The sequence below is a fragment of the Natator depressus genome, chromosome 1 (assembly GCF_965152275.1).
Source record: "Natator depressus isolate rNatDep1 chromosome 1, rNatDep2.hap1, whole genome shotgun sequence".
Classification (NCBI taxonomy): domain Eukaryota; kingdom Metazoa; phylum Chordata; order Testudines; family Cheloniidae; genus Natator; species Natator depressus.
This window is the reverse complement of record NC_134234.1, coordinates 61,564,540-61,588,015: the sequence shown is the minus strand read 5'-3', so window position 1 is coordinate 61,588,015 and position 23,476 is coordinate 61,564,540. Positions and strand designations below refer to the sequence as shown.

Sequence of the window (23,476 nt, the reverse complement as noted above, 5' to 3'; positions counted from 1 at the left end):
AAAGGTCGTGTTCCCCCCACCGCTCTCCTGCTGATAATAGCTCACCTTACCTGATCACTCTTCTTACAGTGTGTATGGTAACACCCGTTGTTTCATGTTCTCTGTGTATATAAAATCTCCCCACTGTATTTTCCACTACATGCATCCGATGAAGTGAGCTGTAGCTCACAAAAGCTTATGCTCAAATAAATTTGTTAGTCTCTAAGGTGCCACAAGTACTGCTTTTCTTTTTGTGGATACAGACTAACATGGCTGCCACTCTGAAACGTCTGAGATGTAATTTATTACACCTTTCTTGGGGGTTATTTTCAGGTTATACAATGGTTTGATTTTATTTTTCATTTAATGCAATAAAATCATAAGCAATAGCCCTGAGTATATTTCATAGCATTGTATGTGTTCATTGAACAGGGGCACTTGAGGTGTGAAAATGTTTCTCTGAAGTCTGGACCTTGACTATATCTTGACCAAGAAATTTGGACCTTGACAAAAAATAATTGACTAACCCTGGTCTAGATTTACAGGAGACTTGTGAAACTTAAGTATAAAAGTGTGCTAAAATACATCATATTTGACTAACTTGAAAGAAACAGTTATGCATTTTTAGTCTCTTTCATTGTCTGTGTTTTCCCCCAGACCAGTTTTTCTTGAATTTTTCATATTTATAAATGTTTTCTCTTTTTCTTCCTCTGAAATCTTCTATTTAGGCCAAGATTTTTTTTTTTTTTCCTGTTTGGCCTTTCTCTCCATATCTCTTTACTTTCAGTGTTCTCTCTCCTCTTTTTCCCTCTCTGTTCCAGTTTCTACCTACTATTATCTCTCATCCCTTCATTTCTTCTTCTTGATCGCTCCTTCCCCTCAATTGTCTTGGGATTTGGGAAAGTGAGCAGGTGGTGTTGTGTGAGTGAATTAAGGAAATTTGAATGTCATCTTCCCAATACAGGTTAAATAGCATAAGAACACAAGAATGGCCATATTGGGTCAGACCAAAAGTCCATCCAGCCCAGTATGCTGTCTACCTCCAGAGGCCAATGCCAGGTGCCCCAGAGGAAGTGAACCTAACAGGTAATGATCTAGTGATCTCTCTCCTGCCATCCATCTCCACCCTCTGACAAACAGAGGCTAGGGACACCATTCCTTGCCCATCCGGGCTAATAGCCATTAATGGACTTAACCTCCATGAATTTATCCAGTTCTCTTTTAAACCCTGTTATAGTCCTAGCCTTCACAACCTCCTCAGGCAAGGAGTTCCACAGGTTGACTGTATGCTGAGTGAAGAAGAACTTCCTTTTATTTGTTTTAAAACTGCTACCCATTAATTTAATGTGGTGACCCCTAGTTCTTATATTATGGGAACAAGTGAATAACTTTTACAAATTGCCATCCAGGACACAAACTGCAAAATCCTCCCTGGCCTCAGGAGGGAATTACACCAAACCCTTAAAATCCACTGAGCGAGTCTTCCTGTCCGCATCCCCCACAAATTAGTGGGGAGTTAGACAAGGGTCTGGTAAAGTGAAGACAGTTCCTAGATTTGTGCATATGGGAACAAGGTGTATTCAGTGGGGGGCCTTTGGCTCAGGAATTTACTTTCTTCTCTTATGTGACATATCCTGAACCCGTTGACCTTCAGGGTGCAACGAGAGGCCTTCTTTTGGGGGTTGAGGGGTGGACAGGTGGTAAGGTGATGTGTTTTATCATGTGGGCATGGGAGTTTTAGTGGTGACAGCACTTCATGATGAGCCATGTGTACTATTTTACATTTTTTTAAACATAATGATGTGAAAGATTGGGGGACAGGGAGATTCTGTGGGGTCAGCCAGCTTGGGAGAGGGCAATATCTGACTCTGGAAGGAACTAAATCCCCCAAGGGGTTGTGTTCACAGGCCCTGTCTACAGTAGCAGCCTTTCTCTGTCTCCACCCCATCCCACTGATGGGGTCAGCGTGTGTCCTATGAATGCCCCCTTTGGGTGCCCTCCTCCCCCAGCACGTTGTGGTGTGTGGGAACGGGAGCCAGCGCTGAGAAGCTGCCAGCGTTACTCGCTTGCGAGGTGGAAGGGACTGGGCTACGCTTAACGCTTTCGGGCACGGCAGTGTTGCGTGCCTATGACACCCCCGCCTGGCTGCCTCACGTGCACACGACGCTCCACCCCTCTGAGCCCGGCGGGAAGGCGCTGGCACAGGCGCCGGACGCCCGCACTTGGCCCCGCCCCTCACAGGAAGGGCGAGTGGGGGAGGGGCTGGCACGGCGCAGATCGCGCTTGTTTAGTTGTCTCCGCCCTCGGCGCTCTCTTATCCCTAGTGCGGCCCCGTACGGCATCCTCAACTCTTTCGGCCTGTCATGGAAGGTGCCGGGGCCCCCTCGGAGACCCTGCGCTACGTTGAGTACGCGAGGGTCCCCGGCGGCGGCAGGCAGGGTGAGCCCGACACGGACAGGGGGCTGGTGAGTGTGGGGCAGGGAGCCTGCGTCTGTCGCGCTCCTTCCCCTTCCCGCCCCGCCACTAGGATGGCGGTTACCCCTCCGCGCCCCCACCCGCGTCTCTGCGTCACAGGGGCGGAGAGCTGCGCGTGAGGGGCCCGCGCTGCGCCCCTCTCGCCTCAGTCCGGCCCTTCCGTGCCCCGCCGCTTTGTCCCGCGGCCGGAGCGCTGCCCCCCCCCCAGTTACCCGCGGGGAAAGGGGCCCCGAGTGGGACTCGCCCCCAGTTACCCGCGGGGAAAGGGGGCCCCGAGTGGGACTCGCCGCCAGAGGTCGCACGCGCCTCAGCCGTTAGGGATAAATTCCGTGCGGGGGGAGCAAAGGCTCCTGGAGCCTGCTGGCGAGGAAGGAGCCTGTCTGGTTCCCGGTGCCCGGCACTGGGCACTGCCGGAAATCACGCGTGTGCGTGGCGGGGCAACGCCGGCGCCAGGGGGTGGGAAGGAAACGACACCTGAGAGGGTAAATGGGTTAGTGACCGTCACTCTAGCACGTGTTCTTCTGTGCCACCGCCACGGACAGTTATCCCACCACTGCTAACACACGACAGCGCCACCGGTGGGAGCCAGATCGGGAGCCCTGCCCTAGAAGGCTGCTACCGCCCAGATTTTAAGCGCCATGTTGGTTGAGACCTCAGTGCTGACCTGGTCCTTAAAAGGGGTGACTTGACTTGATTATGGTCTCTGAGTATCTACAAATATTTAAAGATAGGCTGTTCAGTCTAGCACAAAGTAACACGATCCAACAGCAGGAAGTTGAAGCAAAACAAAGTCAGATTAGAAATAAGGGGTAATTTCTTTGTAACAGTGAGTGTTATTAACCATTGGACAGTTTATGAAACGTCATGGTGGATTTCCCATCACTGAAAATTTTTAAATCAAGATTGGGTGTTTGTCTAAAAGATCTGCTGTAGAAATTGTTTAGAGGAAGTTCTAGGGCCTCTGTTAGATCAGACTAGATAATCACAATGGTCCCTTCTGGCCTTGGATTCTAGGGGGAAAAAGCTTGTTTCAACAGCATGGGGCCTGTGTACATAGGAGTTCCCCCCCTTGCTATTCCCTAGTACAGACAGGGCCTAGGATTATTTTATTTGCATACCATAAAAGGCATTATCTGTAAAATTCTCATCTGATTTAGTTTTATTACTTCTAAATTTAAATTATTTTCTAGGCTCTGAGAGTTATACTTAGGAAATTTTATTCTCATCAGACAGTATAACCGGTGGGAGAGCCCAGGAGGCACTGAGTAAATTGTGTAGGTAAAATGCCTGCTGAATTTTAGGTAATATCATGATCTAGTGAAAAGATTTTGTACCTTTATCTGGTGTCTGTTTATGTTTGTTCTGGTGATCAGTTTATGGAACAGTGACAAATAAAATTGAGGCAACTCCACGGATCAGTTCTTAAAACATTGGCCACAGTTGGCATTACTGAAAGTAAACGTGCTTCTAGTGCAATGGGGAAACTTTCACCATTTAAAATCTGCACTGTGTTATGTTTTGCTTATGTCATTATTTGTGTTGTTGTAGTGCAAAGAATTTTTCTACTATGAAGGGACACTATCAATTTTTTAAAAATCACTTTTGTATGAATTTTTCATTCACCGTTGTTACAAGTTACGATTTCTATAACTTTAGAGCTTTTTTCCCTCCTCTACTCTCTTCATTTCTTCAGTAGATTCATTTTGTGTGCTTTTGACAGCACTTCATGTATAGTTGGTTTCACTGTTTTTTTTAATGACAGGTTTCAGAGTAGCAGTCGTGTTAGTCTGTATTCGCAAAAAGAAAAGGAGTACTTGTGGCACCTTAGAGACTAACCAATTCACTGAATGCATCCGATAAAGTGAGCTGTAGATCACAAAAGCTTATGCTCAAATAAATTTATTAGTCTCTAAGAGACATTAACTTTTAATATGGTGCCACAAGTACTCCTTTTCCTTTTACTGTTTTCTTTGTAGTCTATTTTAGGGTTTTACAACACTGCCATCCATCATTGTAGTAGCTGAGTGCCTTCCACGTGAAGTGAACAGCAATAGTAAAACTCCTCGTGGACTTGGGAGTCTCTGGTTCTTTTTCTCTTTTTTGGAGAGGAGACCAAACTCCACTTGGGGTATTGTGTGTTGTGCTTGTGTTGGTTGTTTAATTTATTTTATTCTATTGTATTTTTTTTTTTTTTTTTTTTAGAGAGGAGATATGTTTTTCTTTCTATGGTAAAAAGGATCAGACTCAGGATTCACCTAATCCCCTTTAGAAGTTCATTCCATAGAGTCTATGCCATAGATGGTTCCCCTCCCTTTTTTCCTACCTCTCATGTACTTCATCCTGGGTTTTGTGATCTGCTTGTCCTTGCACTGCTTTCACAGTGGTTCATAGAAATTCATTTAATGTAGCTGGGACTGATGCATTAATTGCTTTGAAGATTAGCATCAGAGCCTTAAAGTGGCACCTGAAACTGAGTAGGCACGAGTGCGGGGATTTGAATGTAGGCCTTACGTGCTCATGGTGATCCAGAACCTGGACAAAGCGGGCAGCCATTTTTTGTACTATTTGAAGCCAATCCATTGTCTTCATATTCAGCCATAAGTGCTGAAACTAAAAAGAAAAGGAGTACTTGTGGCACCTTAGAGACTAACCAATTTATTTGAGCATAAGCTTTTGTGAGCTACAGCTCACTTCATCGGATGCATCGTGAGCTGTAGCTCACGAAAGCTTATGCTCAAATAAATTGGTTAGTCTCTAAGGTGCCACAAGTACTCCTTTTCTTTTTGCGAATACAGACTAACACGGCTGTTACTCTGAATGCTGAAACTAAGAGTGCTAGGGATGCTGCTGTACCTCCTGTCTTGAAGTAGTAATAACCGAAATACATGGTTTCAGTCTTCAGTATCCACACTATAAAAATTATTCCAGCATCACTGCATTCCGTTTCAGTGAATGGCAGTAATCCACCCTAGAGATGAAAAATGAATGGATCAATGTGGCCAGGTACTTCTTGGAAAGAAGGGGTGGAAGTTTCCTAGAATGCCTAGAGTGCTGAAAGAGGTAAAAGAAGGTATTTTTATTCACTGATGATACCTGATCATCTAAGGTTTGTGAGAAGTCAAATTTTAGAAGGAGACTTTGCACTGATTCAATGAATAGGGGTTGTATGTCTTCAATGTATGGTGGCAACTGTACCTCAGCTAGTTCTTCAAAAAGCTTCATCATTTTCAGTCTTGCTTGTCATCACTTTGCGTCAACTACACTTCGTCCAAGAGCTGATGTTCTGTAGGCTTTCTGATATCTTAGTGAGGATGGTTGCATTATCAGTGGTGAAAAATCTTGTAGAGTGTTATCAGTAGGGCCCTACCAAATTCACAGTCCATTTTGGTCAATTTCATGGCCAGGGGATTTTAAAATTAGTCATTTTCTGTTTACATTTGAAATTTCACAGTGTTGTAACCATGGGAGTCCAAACCCAAGAGGCCCGTTGGGGGGGGAAATCACAAGATTATTGTAGGGGGGTAATGGATTGCCAACCTTACTTCTTTCTGCCTTTCTGCCTTCAGAGCTGGGCAGCCAGAGAGGAAGGCTGCTGGCTGGGCATCCAACTCTAAAGCCAGTGCCGCCAGCAGCAGCAGTGCAGAAGTGTGCGTCACAGGGTAGGAGGGTGGGTTACTATATGTCCGGTTTTCCCGGCAGTCTCCCATCCCAGTGTGTCTTGTGGGGTGACAGCTGGAGACACAGCCTCCCCGTGGGGGGAAGAAGGGGAGAGATGACAGCTGGAGATGCGGAGATTCCTGCAGCCAGGGGAGGTTCCCGGTAGTGGGTCTGACCCGCCCTGGGAGCAGCCCCTCCAGGGGAAGAGAAAGTCTTGTCCCTCCTCATCCCCAGCTGGGACTACCAGCGGGAGCCCTGCACAGGGTAGGAGCCCCCGACTGGGCACCAGACTTCTTGGAGAAAATCAAATTCATGGTTCATGAGGAATTTTTCACAGCCATTAATTTGGTAGGGCTCTAGTCATCAGCATATTATTGGCAGCTGAACCCATAGTATGTCACTGTTTCTCCCAGTAATTTCGTATGTATTGAAAAGCAGATGGGGTGATCTGAATCTCTGTGGGATTCAGCAGGTGAGGGCCTATGGAGAGAAGGAGTAATTACACATCACTATTCTGAGGTCTGTTGGAGAGGAATGATTGGAGTGACTAGTGCTGTACCATCTACTCCTGTTATGTCAGGTAGGCAGGTTAGCACTACCTTGTGGTCTGCTGTTTAGCAGAGAACCCCAGCAATATGAACACGGGCAATGTGCTTGTGTACATACTATGTCCATCTTTTAGGGCCACTAGGATTGTTCCTATGCCCTAGTTTGAATCCAGGATTCTGGCTGTCACATTTATGTAAGAGCTTGATGGTTACTACTTTCTCAATTATTTTGCCCAGGAATGGGATTTTGGAGACAGGATGAGGTCAAGTGTTAACTTCTTGTGGATTGAGCTAACTATTCATTGTTCAAAGAGTTTGACTGATATTGCTCTCTAAAGGAGGTGTTAACAGAATACATTGGTCAGCTTTCCCTGTTTCAGCATGAAAGACCCACACAAATGTGTGAGAAATATCTTTCTAAAAATAGGAAAATGTGATTGTAGAATTACAGAAATCAGCATGGGTACCTGAAACTACTTCTCATTCACTTTTTGAAACTGATTAGATTTCAAGTTTTTCTTTTACAGTTAATTCAAAATCAAATTAAGGGACACGCCTAAATCAACTTTGACTTCAAAGGGACTACTTACATATTAAAAGTTAAGCACATGCTTAAGTACCTTGATGAATGGGATCCAAGTTAATATCAATAGCCAAATCTTATCAGTTCTGATGGGCTAGATAAGTGCTTTCTCTTTCCCTGTCCTCCGCAATATACTTTAGCCACTTAAATGTCTAAAAAATATATCTAGGCCTTACAGTGAGATATGAAGGCTATAGACATGTAAGCAATGACATGTTTTCAATTCCATCAGGAAAGTGCTTTCCACATCATGCTAATATGAGGCCCTATGAAATCTGTTTTACTATAATGGATTTTTTATATAGTAAATGTTTTACTTTTTCTTTCCTCTAATTCCTTCATTGAATGGAACATCACATAATTATGGAATACAGAAATTTTACATTTTTAGATATTTCTTCAATTGTTCTCCATGTCCACTGAGGGGAGGACAAGAAGTAATCTGTTTTAATATGCATCAAGGGAGATTTAGGTTAGATATTAGATATTCTAATTACAAGGATAGTTAAGTACTGGAATAGGTTACCAAGGGAGGATGTGGAATTCCTGTCAATGGAGGTATAGAAGAACAGGTTTGAGAAACATCTGTCACCATAAGTGCCGACTCCGTGGGTGCTGCAGGGCTGGACGGGAAAAAAAAGTGGGTGCTCAGCACCCATCGGCAGCTCTGTCAGCGCCTGCCCCCCCCCAGCGCCTCCCCCTCACTGGCAGCCCACCGATTAACACCTCCCCCTACCTCCCAGTGCCTCCCGCCTGCCGTGGACCAGCTGTTCTGCGGTGTGGATGAGAGACTGGGGGAGGGAGATGGAGGAGTGCGGGGAGGGGAGGAAAGAGGGGCGGGGGTGTAGCCACAGGTGGACCTGGGTGGGCCACAGGCTACCCACGTAGCATCCAACCATGCCCACCCAAATCTGGGCCAAAGCCCCTCGAATCCACAGGCTGGGACTCCCGACCCTGGCTTGGTGTCTGTTGGCCTGGCTGCGTCCCTGTCCTGCTAGTGCCACGTGCTGCTGCCCTGGTCTCCAGCTCCCGCACCTGGAGTGTGCCTTGTTGGGGTGGGTCTGGGCAGGGCTAGTGCTGAGAGTGGAGCAGAAGCAGCGCATGTCGCCGGAAGGAGAGGGATGTGGCTGGCCAGGCAGACGGACACCAAGCCGGGGTTGGGAGGGGCGGGTGTAGCTTGAGCCCCAGCGGTGACCCCCTGTGCCCCATGGGTGTGCCCTGCAGCCTGTGTGCCCCTGGCAGCCTCATCTTCGGGTGCCTGCTGAGCAGTAAGGGCCGGTTGGAGGGAAACGGATGCCCCCTCCCTGCTGCCCCCCATCATTGCCCACTCACCCAGTTTTCCTGTCTGAGCTATGCTGGGGCAGGGTAGGGGCTTGAAGGAATGGAGTGGGGGCTGGGCCTGGGCCTGGGGCAGAGCAGGGGTCGAGCACCCCTTGGCAACTAGATAAGTCAGCGCCTATGTCTGTCACATCTGGTCTAGGTATAGTTGGCCCTGCCTCAATACAGTGAGATGGACTTCACTAGATGACCTCTTGACCTCCCTTGCAGCCTTTTGTTTCTGTGATTTGTTAATGCAACACAGCAGATTGAGAATCTGTGGAGAGAGGAATTAAATCATTGCATCTTTTTGTTGTTGTGTTATAGAATAAAAGCTGTTGAATAATACATCTTTAAAGGGTCATGAGTTGGCCTCTGTACACTTACAGTCTATGAAGTTATTTCAGTTTATATAATAGAAATAACATCTATTTGAGGGTAAACATTTTTTTCATCCTTTATTTATCTAACAGTGTGGTCTGTCATGTCTGAAGCAGCCTTTCTAATCTCTCTTCTGCTCTGCATTTCTTAAAAAAAAAAAAAAAAAAAAATCTAGCCTTTGCTGATTCAGCAACACTTTCCTTGCTGTTGTCTGAATCCAAAAAGCTTTGTTATTGTAAATTGAACTAAATAGTAAGAATAAAAATACTGAGATCAGCACAATAGGATATACCAATGATTAACCCAGGAGAGCGATGCACTAAAAAAGAAAAAAGTGTTTGTGGGTCAGCTGCTTTTGTCTTCTGTTCCATTACAGCTTCATACTTCTTGACATTAATTTGTTTCTTGGCTGTTAAGGGAATACTTTAAATGTAGCTACATCTAAAGCCTGTATTTTACAAATTCCTCGACAGTACACTCTCCAAAATGTAAACCTTAAGTAAGCACACTGTTGAAAGTTAATGACCCTTTATTCAGTTTCTACTATGCTGCATGTATAACTTATTTTCAGACAATGAGAGGAAGAAATAGTTTGGTGGTACTAGTCTCATATAACACAAATCTTTTTGTACCCTCGAGAGTGCTAGTAAATTGCCTTTTAACATCAACAAAAAATCTGAGTTTAATTCAAGATTTGTGCTTTTGACATCAGTAATCAGTAGCACGTTACAGTTTCAAAGCAGTGTACAAACTGATTATTCTTTAAAATATCCAGCTGAGGTAAGTGGGTACAGATGGGGACACAAACGGAGGGCTAAACGATTTACTCCAGGGCTCTCATTGAGTCATTAGTGGTACTTGGAGTTGCTGTTCATTCTACTGGACCTCATGTCATTTAATGACACAGCATTTTTATGTATTGATTTAGATTAATCTTAGGTCATGTGGAAGAATAGAGAGTATCAATTTAGATTTTTAGTGGATTTCTCTACAATAGAAGCTTCAGTTTAGCACTAAAAATACTGAAATAACAGTTGAGTCCTTGATTAGTGTATGGAAGATTTCAATAATGTACTTCCATAGTGTGCCTAAACAAGTTCAACTGAATGACACTCTAATTTTTATTTACTAAATTATTTAAGAAATCTGTACCCATTTTTGTCCAGCAAACGAAAAAATTAGACCATGAGCTATTTATCAGATTTTTTTTCAAGATTCAGTTAACATGGATACTTCTGAATCTCCATTCACAACTTTCTGAAAAATTGCATCAATTGTAACATTCCACATAACCGATAAAACACCACCAGCCCTTATCTGGAAAAGTGAACTGTAAAGTGGCAGTTTTACAGATGAAAAAATATTTTGCTTATTCAAGAATAAATAAAACTGAGGAATTTCAGAAGGACTTAACAAAGTTAGACCAGTGTCCAGCGCAATGGCAGGTGAAATTTCATTTTGACAAATACAGGATAATAAACATTGGATGGAATAGAGAGAACTACTCTTACACATTGCTGGGCTCTTAACTTAGAAAAAAGATGTAGCTGTTACTTGGACACGTCAGTGAAAGTCTTTACTTAGTACACACCAAAACAAACCAAACAAAAAGTATAATGAAAATAGCATAATGCAATTATGTATCAATATGATGCCTTCCCCTGAAATGCTGTGTCAAGTTCTGGTCACCTATCTCAAAAGAGATAGCAGAAATAGAAGAGGTTCAAAAACAGGCGTCAAATGATTAAAGGCCTGACAAGACTTCCCTGTGATGCAAGGTTGAAAAGATTGTGGCTATTAAATTTAGAGAGGAGATAAATAAGAAGAATATAAAAATAATAAATGGTATGATGAAGGTAAATTGGGTGCTCCTGTTTACCCTTCTCCATAGTGCAGGAGCAATGGGAAGTTTCATGACACTAAATGGCAACAACTGTAAAACTGATATAAACTTTTTTTTTACATAATTAACATGTGAAACTTTATGCTAACATTGAGACCAAGAACCTAGTTGCATTCAAAGTAGGATTAGATATTTATATTGATAATGATACTGTTGACAGTTACAGAAAAACTAAATAAAACAGGAAGAAAACCTCTTTTAGGACGGATATAAACCCCATGCTTCAAGCAGAATCCAATGACTAATTGACAAGCGTTAGGAAGAAGCCTCCCTTGTTGGCAGTTATTGAATATTTGTCTACTATGAAGTTTAATACACCTTTCTCTGATGCATCCATTACTGGCCGTTGTCAAAGACAGGATACTGTAATAGATGGACCACTGATTTGGTATAGCAGTTTCTGTGATTTTCCTTTTCCCCCCATCCCACCAATTCTGACTTTTCAATAGGGAAAAAAAAATTCCATCTGGCTCCAAAAGTTTCAGATCTCTAATGACTTGCTTGGGGAGTTACAAGGAATGGAATCTCAAGGTATGAAACAAAACAAAGACTGCAGGCTGATGCTTGCTTGGAGGAATAGGAGCCAGGAGGACAAGTCAAGGGCTTCCTTTGAAGCAGGAAAACAAAGGTGGCTGCTTTGGGGAAGAACATCAGAGTTTCAGAAATACACCCCCACCAGCTTCCTCTCAGCTGCAGTGCCCAATGTGGAGGTAGTCAGAAAACAAGAGGTTCCAGAACTTTTTCTCTTGATGAGGCCTGTCTGAGTTTGAGGGACAGAGGACTTAGAAGGCCCTAAGGCAGTATTATACTCCCAGCTGCATTGTAGATCTCCCAGGCTGGATAGACTGACATGGAGTAGCTCTGTTCAAGCTAGCATGCTAAAATGAGCAGTGTGGATGTGGCGGCATGGGCTAGCCACCAAAGTACAGACCCAGGGTGGTTGGACCAGCCTTGTACTTGAGAAGCTAGGTCATGCCATCTCCCATGCTACAACATTCATGTTGCTATTTTGAATCTGCTAGCTGAAGCACAGATAACGTGTTTGTTCAGGCTGGGAGGCTCCCAGCTGCAGTGTAGACTTATCCCTGCAGACCCTATTTTACCTCTGTGACCTCAGCTGTAGCTCATGCTGATTGCATTGGGGAAGGAGTACCAAAGGCTGGGAGTTCTCCCAGTTATTACTGTGTAAGTCTAGGGACTGTGCCTGAGTTAATACTCCCTTTTCTAATCCCAGAAATTCTGTCATGATGAGATTCCTGTGCAAGGCCCTAATGCAAACTTTTTTCCATTCATAATCCCAATCCAACCACCTGGGTTTTCTAGTTAATATTATGGAGTTTTCTGTTATCTGTGTCCTTTTAAACTAAACTGGAGTTTTACTGTGTGAATTATTTCAAGTAACCCTAGCAGAATGGTTTTGCATGTCATTTTATATGATCTCCTGTGAAAAAGTTTTAGCAAATCACATAATTGTGAAACACTAGTAAGAGTCAGTTTCAAGCTAAACATGAGGTTTTGTCAGAGGTTAAGTAATGCCACGGAACAAGGAAAGCTATTTAATTTTCCAGTGTTTTCTGAGTTTCTAATTTCATGCATTAAAACGTATCCAAGAATTTATTCCTTTTTTACACACTGAAAGTATTGGTACATTCCAAAGTTAAAATACACGGAGAAAAGGTTGTAATTTCCTTTTATAAGAAGAAAATAAAATATTAAACCTTATTAGGGGAAGACTCGCTAAAGGGTTTACAGAAGTGGATCATATGGTATCCACATTCAGACTTCAGAAATGCTCACTGTTGCAACAGAATGTCAATTTACTTAAAATCAGAACTTAAATTTTATACTGACTCAGTTTTTCTGTTATAGGCCAGAACTATGATGGCAGTTGGCCTGGGTGTTGCAGCTGTTGCATTTGCAGGTAACTGACCAGCCATCTGAACATGCGGTCCCAGTGTGATGCTGTGCCCAAAAAGGCTAATGTGATATATAAGCAGGAGCGTAAGAAGTTGGAGTAGGGAGGTTCCATTTGCCACTGGTGAGACCATTACTGGAATATTGTGTCCAGTCTTAGTGTCCACCCTTGAAAAGGAATGTTGAAAAATTGGAAAGGTTCCAAAAAGAGCTACGAGAATGGCTTGATGTCTGGAAAACCTGACCTAATGAAGTTGAATGTGTTCAGCTATCACAGATAATAAGAGGTGACTTCATCACAGTCTACAAGTACCTACACAGAAGGAATCATAGAATCATAGAATATCAGGGTTGGAAGGGACCTCAGGAGGTCATCTAGTCCAACCCCCTGCTCAAAGCAGGATCAATCCCCAATTAAATCATCCCAGCCAGGGCTTTGTCAAGCCTGACCTTAAAAACTTCTAAGGAAGGAGATTCTACCACCTCCCTAGGTAACGCATTCCAGTGTTTCACCACCCTCCTAGTGAAAAAGTTTTTCCTAATATCCAACCTAAACCTCCCCCACTGCAACTTGAGACCATTACTCCTTGTCCTGTCATCTGCTACCACTGAGAATAGTCTAGAACCATCCTCTTTGGAACCTCCTCTCAGGTAGTTGAAAGCAGCTATCAAATCCCCCCTCATTCTTCTCTTCTGCAGACTAAACAATCCCAGTTCCCTCAGCCTCTCCTCATAAGTCATGTGTTCTAGATCCCTAATCATTTTTGTTGCCCTTCGCTGGACTCTCTCCAATTTATCCACATCCTTCTTGTAGTGTGGGGCCCAAAACTGGACACAGTACTCCAGATGAGGCCTCACCAATGTCGAATAGAGGGGAACGATCACGTCCCTCAATCTGCTGGCAAAGCCCCTACTTATACATCCCAAAATGCCATTGGCCTTCTTGGCAACAAGGGCACACTGTTGACACATATCCAGCTTCTCATCCACTGTCACCCCTAGGTCCTTTTCCGCAGAACTGCTGCCTAGCCATTCGGTCCCTAGTCTGTAGCGGTGCATTGGATTCTTCCGTCCTAAGTGCAGGATTCTGCACTTATCCTTGTTGAACCTCATCAGATCCATGCTGACTGTTCCTGATCACTTTCCTCTCGTGTAAGTACTTCAGGATTGATTCCTTGAGGACCTGCTCCATGATTTTTTCGGGGACTGAGGTGAGGCTGACTGGCCTGTAGTTCCCAGGATCCTCCTTCTTCCCTTTTTTAAAGATTGGCACTATATTAGCCTTTTTCCAGTCATCCGGGACTTCCCCCATTTGCCACGAGTTTTCAAAGATAATGGCCAATGGCTCTGCAATCACAGCCGCCAATTCCTTTAGCACTCTCGGATGCAACGCATCCGGCCCCATGGACTTGTGCACGTCCAGCTTTTCTAAATAGTCCCTAACCACCTCTTTCTCCACAGAGGGCTGGCCACCTACTCCCCATGCTGGGTTGCCCAGCGCAGCAGTCTGGGAGCTGACCTTGTTCGTGAAGACAGAGGCAATGAAAGCATTGAGTACATTAGCTTTTTCCACATCCTCTGTCACTAGGTTGCCTCCCTCGTTCAGTAAGGGGCCCACACTTTCCTTGGCTTTCTTCTTGTTGCCAACATACCTGAAGAAACCCTTCTTGTTACTCTTAACATCTCTTGCTAGCTGCAGCTCCAGGTGTGATTTGGCCCTCCTGATTTCATTCCTACATGCCCGAGCAATATTTTTATACTCTTCCCTAGTTATTTGTCCAATCTTCCACTTCTTGTAAGCTTCTTTTTTATGTTTAAGATCCGCAAGGATTTCACTGTTAAGCCAAGCTTGTCTGCCATATTTACTATTCTTTCGACACATCGGGATGGTTTGTCCCTGTAACCTCAATAGGGATTCCTTGAAATACAGCCAGCTCTCCTGGAAGATATGGGATAATAGAGTACTCTTTAATCTAGTTTACAAAGGCATAAAAAGATGCAGTGGCAGAGAGTTGATGCGCCTTTTTCCCAGTTTGAATTTGTCTAGCAAGTTTTAGCAGTGAAGGTAATTAACCATAGGAACAACCAGTTCTAATTTTTATGTCCATGTGCGGAATGAATTTTGTTATGTGCACCAATATGGAGGTGATGTGTCACACATCACCTCCATATTGGTTCACATAACAAAATTAATGTATTGGGGGTGGGGCCGAGGGGTTTGGAGTGCGGGAGGGGGCTCAGGGCTGGAGCAGAAGGTTGGGGTGCAGGGGGGAGTGAGGGCTCTGGCTGGGAGTGTGAGCTCTGGGGTGGGGCAGGGGATGAGGAGTTTGGGGTGTGGGAGGGGGCTCAGGACTGGGGTAGAGGATTGGGTGCAGGGGGTGAGGGCTTCGGCTAGGGTTGAAGGCTCTGGGGGTGGGGCTGGGGAAGAGGGTTGGGGTGTAGGGGGTGTGCGGGCTTTGGGGGGGCCAGGGTTGTGGGGTTTGGGGTGCAGGCTGTCCCAGGGCTGCAGTGGGGAGAGAGGACTCCCCCCAGCACTCTTTCACTGCAGCAGCTTGGGGCCGGGCGAGACGCATCTCTCCCTGTCGCAGCCCTGAGCCCCTGCGCAAGGCTTAAGAGGCAGCGGTGCAGTTTACAGGGAATTTAGGGAACAGTTTACCAAGGGAAGTGGTAGATTCTCCATCTCTCTAAATCTTTAAATCAAGATGCGATGTTAATTTGAAAGATAGATTCTCGCTCAACCTTAAATTATTGGGTTTAATTCAGGAATTACAGGTTGAAATTCTATGGCCCATGTTGCATGGGAGGATCAGGGGTTCCTTCTGGCCTTGAAATCTACAAATTGATTTCTGTTCACTTCAGGTAATCAAATCACACCATATTAACTTGATTTCTTCGTAAACCTAAGCACACGCTTTCATGATTGAAATGACCTATGTAGACATCTTGATCATTAAGAATGAAAACAAAATGCTATCTGGCTAAAGCATTATCTTATTTTAAAAAATAATTAAAATGGCATAATGGTGACTAAATTTTCTAGTATATAGTAAGCAAAAAACAACCCAACCAAACAAAAAAATGATCATTCCAATGATGGCTCTGATGCAAATTCTGATACTGAACTTGGTAGACCTACTCAATTCTTTCCCAAAATGGTATAGAATTTACTGACTGCTAAATAGAGCTCCATCCAGTCTGTTTTGTATTTAGAGAGGGTCATGGCTAAGTTGGGTCTTTAATGGTGCTGGATCCAAAAAGGCTCAGTTTTTCACTAAATAAATAAGAATGCAAAGAATTACTCACTCTGTGTGATATTGGTGCAAAGTTGTATGAACACTGTAAGAAGTAGATTTGGAAACAACTTTGAGCTGTACTTATTTTGGTGAATTACATTACAAATGCCAGCTATAATTGCTAATTGCAATATTTCCTACAATTTACAAGGCACATATCTCAGTTTATCCTATCCAAACATATTGGAATATATTGGCCTTGGGAACAAACATTGTGAATCTTGCAATTTATTACTTTCTTTTCCAAACTTATTACCAGACTTTTCCCCTCTTCTTAATATAAAGATTGAAAAATGCAACCGATTGCAAACTCATCAGAGAACTGTTCTGGGCCTGACTACAAAACTGACAGCTCAGGGAACATCTTGAAAAGCAGTAAAGTGCAACAGTGCTTGCCAGCAAACAAATGACATGAAGAGATTAAAAATGGAGATGGCTTTGATTTTTAGACCAAAAATCCTACACTGGTACTATACTTGCAAAATAAGTGTTTGCACAGGTAAACCTCTGTAAAGGTTTCTTTTTTAAGTGAAGTTTGATTTTTTTATTATTATTATTAAATTGTTTTTCAGGTCGCTATGCTTTCCAGGTCTGGAAACCACTGGAACAAGTATTCACAGAAACAGCAAAGAAGATTTCAACCTCTGTAAGTTTAGAGATTATTTTACCATAAACAATTTAAAATTATATTTAAAATCACAAACATGATTTAAAATTGAAGAGAAACATTTTAGGATATCTAGTTAGGTTTTCCATTGCAAGATTATTCTCAACGCTACATGCTCTAGTGCTTTGTTCGGTGTAGTTTTAAATGCTTTCAGATGAATTTTTATCAAAAGATGTTGGTGAGATCTAGGGTATGAGTTTAGTTCCCTAATATGACTTTCCTAGTCTCAAAATTGTTTGCCAGAGAGTGTATAAGGAATGTAATCATGGCCCCTTTAGCTATGGCAAACTTCTAGAAGGATCCAAATGACTACCCGTGACCTAAGATATCACTGTAAATGGTGGAAAATAAAAATCTCTAGTCACTTTTCTTTCAGACATGGCTTATAAAAATGTAAACAAATTGCTGGGGAGGTTTGTCGCGGTAACATGAAAAAGAATTGAAGCCTGTCTTCTCTCCGACACATCAGTTGTGCTTTTATCCAGTGTGTTCCAGCTAACAGCTGCCTGAATTTTTACCCAGATTACCTGTTTGTGGTATCTTTTCCTTCATTCTGTTATGTGCGTCAATGGAATCTTTGCTGTGCACTCTCCTTAATATCTAATCTTGGCTTCGGTGACTGTGTCCTCTCTTGGAATCTGGGCTAACAAAGGTTTCTGCCATTCCTCTCTGTAGAAGCAAAGTCCCACTAAGGGGGATATTTGTTTGTTTCAATGGATACCTTCAGAGGACTCAGGATATGGACACTTCCGTATTCTTCGCAGTCTGGAATGCTCTCTCTGAAGGAGGCATGTTGACGTTTAATATTCAGCGCAAAGCATATTGGATATTCAAGTAAAAGCAAATCTTAGTCAGCACCACTTCCCCTTTGTGATGAGATCAAGGGCAACAAGGTCTCTTCACCCTCCCATGCAGAGTTGTAGAATTTAAATAAACACAAAAGCAAACAGCAGGTGATAGGTTTTTCTCACACAGTGCTAGAATGGCACTTCTGTACCAATGTGGATGGGGAGCAAAGGTGGGTAAGTCATGGAGCTTAAGAGAAAGAAACAAAATTGTGGAATCTAACTTTTCTGGGTACCATTATAAAAGAAATTCTTACTGTTCAGGGACTGGAATTTAGGATGCGCTGCATGTGTGTAAGTGAATGTGCAAAGGATAGGGCTGACATCAGAATCCATACACTGTCTGAGTCCAGCTGACGGGTGGACTCTTTCATGCTCTGTAGGTCTAAAAGATGCACTCAAGTCAAAGTCCCCCTCTCCCCGAGCTTAGACTACTCTTCTGCCTAGAGTAATGTCCTCTTCTTCTTCGAGTGCTTGTTCACGTTGATTCCAATCAGGTGTGCGTGCACTGCGTGCACAGTTGCTGGAAACTTTTCCCCCTGGCAGCTCCCATTGGGTCGGCTGTGGAGCCTCCTGGAGTGATGCCTTCATGGCGCTCAATATATGACCCTGCTGACCTGCCCCCTCCTCAGGTCCATCTTACTGCTTGTGACAGTTTTCGGAAGTGCGAGTGGCTTGCTTGCAAGTTCTCCTCGCTTCCCCTAGCTTTCTAGTATAGTTTATCTCAGTAGTTTATAGTTGTTCTAGTTTGATTAGTTAGTAGTAGTTTCCACTGGAAGTGTGGGGGGATTCCCCCTCCATCCCAACCTTTCCCCCTGGGGACCTCGGGACATGCCTCGATCCCTGGAGTTCAAACCCTTCAACAAGCCTGTGCCAACGGGTGACGCTTGTTTAAAGTGTATGGGGGAGGCTCACCAAGCCGATAAGTACAGGATTTGCAAGGGTTTTCGACACAGGACCAAAAAGGAGTGGGATTTCAGGTTGAAGGTGGCTCTTAAACTACAGTCCACCTCAGCACAGCGGGACTCAGCATGGAGCTCCTTGGTGCGGAGCGCGCCAGCGTCGGTGGCAGAATCGGCACAGTGGAAGATCTCTGAGCACAGAGACTCGCGGCACTGCCGATCCCTCAGGCTTAAGATTGTGGGAACTGCCCAGCACCGGTCCCACTCTCTGGCGCCACAGAAGAGGCACGCCAAGCAGGGTAGAGGCGGATCTCCTGTGAGACCCTCCCCGGCAGTCTAGACCAATGGGGCACATCCCAGAGAGGGAGACCTGGCCCAAAGACCCTTGGAATTGGCACCGGGAACTTCAGACCTGCAAGGAGTACTATTGAGCCCGGGGCCGTTGGACTCCCCAAACCATATAGTGGAGGAGGTGAGGCTACCATCCACTCCGGACACCTTTGAGGCTGCATAGGACCCCATTGCCATGACTGTACTGCAGTCCCCGACTCTCCACAGCCAGCCCCCAGGACTGCCAAGGCTGCTACTGTCACATGGTAAGCCAGTAATGATGTGCCTGCCCGTGTTGCCAGGTCATCGATCCCTGGCACTGGAAAGGGGGTGCCGCTCTCGCTCGCGGCACTGGTCAAACTTGCGGCACCGGTCCTTGGATCGTCAGCGGTCCCACTCCCAGCGCCAATCATCATCGCGTCCCCGATCCTCTTGGTACAGATGGAGGTCTTGGCACTGCTCCCTTTCCTGGCAGCACCACTAACCCAGCCAGCTCTGATCAGCACCGCCATGGCCCTCTAGATCCCGGCCTCCATCCCCCTGATGGCCAAGGGGGTAGCATACACATACTTTGTTCCCTCCAAGCGTTACAAATATCTATACTCCCGCCCTCAGCCCTGCTCCCTGGTGGTGTCTGCGGTTAATGAACTTGAAAGGCAAAGGCAGCAGAGACCCACACATAAGTCCAAGGACTCTAAAAAAAACTCGACCTTTTTGGTAGAAAGGTCTACTCCACGGGGGGCCTACAGCTCAGGATTGCTAATCAGTTGGTAGTCCTGAACAGATATAATTTGAACTCATGGAACTCCATGCTCAAATTTAAGGAGCTAATACCATCAGAGTCCAGGAATGAGTTTGGGGCCATTGTGGAGGAGGGCAAGACAGTGGCATGGACCTCTTTACAGGCCTCACTGGACGCTGCTGACTGGCAGCGCATGCCTTATTCTCTGGCATAACCATAGGCATAGTCTCAGCGAAAACACTTTAAGCCTCAAACCCCCTCAATATCCTTATCAACCTCACCCTAAGCAAGACTTTTCTAGACGACAAGGTAGGAACACCAGGCATAAGCCATCTCCGCCCTTGTTATCACAGTGCCAAGCGTGCACCCCCTTGGCCTCCAAGTAGGTCTTTTGAAGATGCACGCGGGGACAAGGTGCTAGACTGTATAGCGGATCCTCAACCCTGCTTTCAGAATAGTCTATCCCACTTCTATCCTGCATGGTCCCAAATAACATCGGACCGCTGGATTCTTCGCACTATAGAAGTGGGATAATCTGTCAAGTTCTGCTCCTCCTCCCGTCTCATTCCTGTCCCTCTTCAGGGACCCTTCTCACGAGCAACTCCTTATCCAGGAGGTGCAATCGCTTCTTGCCATAGGGGCAGTGGAGGAGATTTCTCAGAAGCTAAGGGGCAAAGGGTTCTACTCCTGCTATTTCCTTATCCCCAAGGCAAAGGGGGGGTCTCAGATCCATTCTAGACCTGCAAGGGCTCAACAGGTTCATGGTGAAGTTGAAGTTCCACATGGTCTTCCTCAGCACTATCATCCCTTCCCTCGATCTGGGAGACTGATCTGCTGCCCTTGACATGAAAGACACGAACTTTGATGTAGCTATTCGGCCAGTGCACAGATGATTTCTGTGCTTTGTAGCCAGCTACAAACACTCTCAATTCACGGTCCTCCCCTTCAGTCTGTTGATAGTCCCCTGAGTGTTCACCAAGTGTATGTCAGTTGTAGCAGCATTCCTCTGCAGGAGGCAGGTGCAGGTGTATTCCTATCTCAGTGACTGGCTACTCAGGATGCGTACCAGGGAGCAGGTGGAGTCTCAAGTCCAACTAGTCAGAGCTACTTTTGAGAGGCTGGGACTCCTCAGCGTGAACAAGTCAACTTCGTCACTTACTCAAAGATTAGAATTAATCAGTGCAATGCTGGACTTGGTGCAGGCAAGGGCGGTCCTGCCAGAGACCCAATTTCAGACCATGACAGACATTATCCAAAACCTCAGGAGGTACCCGACCACTACTGCGAGGGGATGCCTGAGTCTCCTCGGCCACATGGCAGCCTGTACTTATGTGGTCTGGCATGCCAAACTGAAGACTCAGACCACTTCAAGCTTCACTCGCGTCTGTATGCTGCCTAGGGCTCGACAGCCTGGAATCTGTGGTCATGGTGCCAGACCAAGTACTTGAGTCCCTCCAATGAGTCCCCTTCAACAGCCCCCAGCTCTTCTTGTCCCTAGTAATGGACACATCAGTTCTGGGTTGGGGGGCGCATCTGGGAGAGCTCCAGACACAAGGATTATGGTCGCAGGACGTGCTCTCCCTGCATATCAATATCGGATTGCTCAGAACAGTCTAGCTAGCATGCCAAACTTTGCTATCCCGGCTCCAGTTCCAGGGTGTGGCAGTAATGACGGGCAACACCTTGGCCATGTTTTACATCAACAAGCAAGGTGGAGCCCGTTCTTCCCCCCTATGTCGGGAAGCCCTCAGCTATGGGAGTTCTGCATAGAATGCTTCCAGGTGAATGGAGTGGGCTATCTCCCAGGTGTGCAGAACAAACTAGCGGACAATCACGAGTGGGCCATGCGTCCGGATGTCATATATTTCATCTTCCAAAGTTGGGGGTTTCCCCAAATCGATCTGTTTGCTACCAGGAGCAATAGGAGGTGCCCAATGTTTTGTTCCTTTCAGAATCACAGCCTGGGTTTGATCTTGGATGCGTTCTTGCTTCCCTGGGGAGACCGTCTCATGTATGCCTTTCCACCATTCTCACTCATGCCCAGAGTACTGCTGAAAATCTGCAGAGACAGAGCTGTAGTAATTCTGCTGGCCCTAGCATGGCCCCTTCAACATTGGTATACCACGCTTTTGCAGCTGTCAGTGGACACTCCTGTCGTGTTACTACTCTACCTCGATCTGATCACGCAGAATCACGGTCGCTTTCGCCACGCGGACCTTCAGGCCCGCCATCTCATGGCTTGGAAGCTTCATGGCTAAACCCAATGAGCTGTGCTCGGAACCAGTAAGAAAGGTCCTGCTCGGCAGCAGAAAACCATCCACCAGGTGAATCATCCACTTATCTAGCCAAGTGGAAGTGGTTCACTTGCTGGTGTACCCAACATCACACTCCTCCACTCCAGGCGTCTATACCACTCATCCTGGAGTATCTTCTGCACCTCAACCAACAAGGCCTGGCAGTGTCATCCATCAAGGTTGCTGCTATCTCGGCCTTCCATCCGGGCATGTCTGGACACTCCATGTTTGCTAACCCTGTGATAGGGTGTTTCCTTAAGGGCCTGGAACGGCTATATTCTCGGGTTAGACAGCCTCTTCTGGCATGGGACCTTAACCTGGTCCTCTCCAGATTAATGGAACCCCCATTCGAACCACTGGCATCTTGCACCCTTCTCTACCTGTCATAGAAGGTAGCCTTCCTGGTCACCATCACATCAGCCAGGAGGGTGTCGGAGTTAAAGGCCCTTGCTTCCGATCCACCCTACCGGGCCTTCCACAAGGACAAGGTGCAACTCAGACCTCACCTGGCTTTTCTCCCTAAGGTAGTGTCACAATTCCATACTAGACAAGACATTTTTCTACCTGTCTTCAATCCCAAGCCCCACAACAGTACCCAAGAGCAAAGGCTGCACTCATTGGATGTTCGGCAGGTATTAGCATTCTACATCGAGCGCACAAAGCTGTTCAGGAGGTCGAACCAGGTGTTCGTGGCGGTGGCAGACCACGTGAAAGGACTCCCGGTCTCTTTCAAAGATTATCTTCCTGGATCCTAGCCTGTATCTGCACACATTATGAGCTGGCCAAGGTCCCAGCCCCACCTTAAGGCTGACTCCACAAGGGCACAGGCTTCGGCAGCTGCATTCCTGGCCCAGGTCCCGATACAAGAAATCTGCAGGAGAGCTGCTTGGTCCTTGGCGCATACGTTCACCTCTGACTGTGCTATCACACAGAACACTAAAGATGATGCAGCTTTCAGCAGAGCAATGCTCTAATCTGCGATTCCTTAACTCCGACCCGATCTCTGGGATGGAGCTTGGAAGTCACCCGATTGGAATCGACATGAACAAGCACTTTGAAGAAGAAAAAATGGTTACTCACCTTCTTGTAACTGTTGTTCTTTGAGATGTGTTGTTCACGTCCATTCCAATACCCACCCTCCTACCCCTGTCAGAATAGCCAGCAAGAAGGAACTGGGGAGAGGCCGGGTCAGCAGGGTCATATATTGAGCACCATGAAAGCGCCACTCCAGGGGGCTCCACAGCCAACCCGACAGGAGCTGCTAGGAGAAACATTTTCGACAACTATGCACGCGGTGCACGCACACCTGATTGGAATGGACGTGAAAGGTTTTTTTTTTTCCTCCCTTCAAATTCTTTCTTTAAATCTTTCTTTTGGCTAGCTTTGCAAGGATGATCTCCAGTCAGTGCAGTTTTTCTTCTGACTTGTCCTCCTCTATTTGCAAACTTAAAAATTTCAAGCATCGTACTCAGCATCTCTCACATGTTAAGTGTTTGTTTGTTATAACCTTCATCCCTCTGTTCTCTTTCTTGTTTGCCATTATTTCCTCTGTGTGTCTTATTTAGATTAATTTTGCCAGGGCAGGAACAATAGCTTTTGTTTTTCTCTAAAGTGCGTTATAAATTTATGGTCCAGTATGTGCATTA

The 23,476-nt window shown here is 45.4% G+C and overlaps 1 protein-coding gene across 2 annotated transcripts in view; it reads left to right on the top strand.

Annotated features, from left to right (window-relative positions):
* The first annotated feature begins 2,228 nt into the window (after positions 1-2,228).
* The window catches only part of DNAJC15 (DnaJ heat shock protein family (Hsp40) member C15), a 45,074-nt gene continuing 23,826 nt past the window's right edge, over positions 2,229-23,476 (top strand). Inside the window, exons 1-3 of one of the 2 annotated variants that reach the window (XM_074961309.1) lie at positions 2,229-2,444; positions 12,713-12,764; positions 16,623-16,696. In XM_074961309.1, coding sequence (XP_074817410.1) covers positions 2,343-2,444; positions 12,713-12,764; positions 16,623-16,696 — 228 coding nt within the window. In that variant the 5' untranslated portion in view covers positions 2,229-2,342. The remainder of the gene's footprint in view (positions 2,445-12,712; positions 12,765-16,622; positions 16,697-23,476) is intronic. The other variant, XM_074961316.1, reaches the window with a different exon arrangement.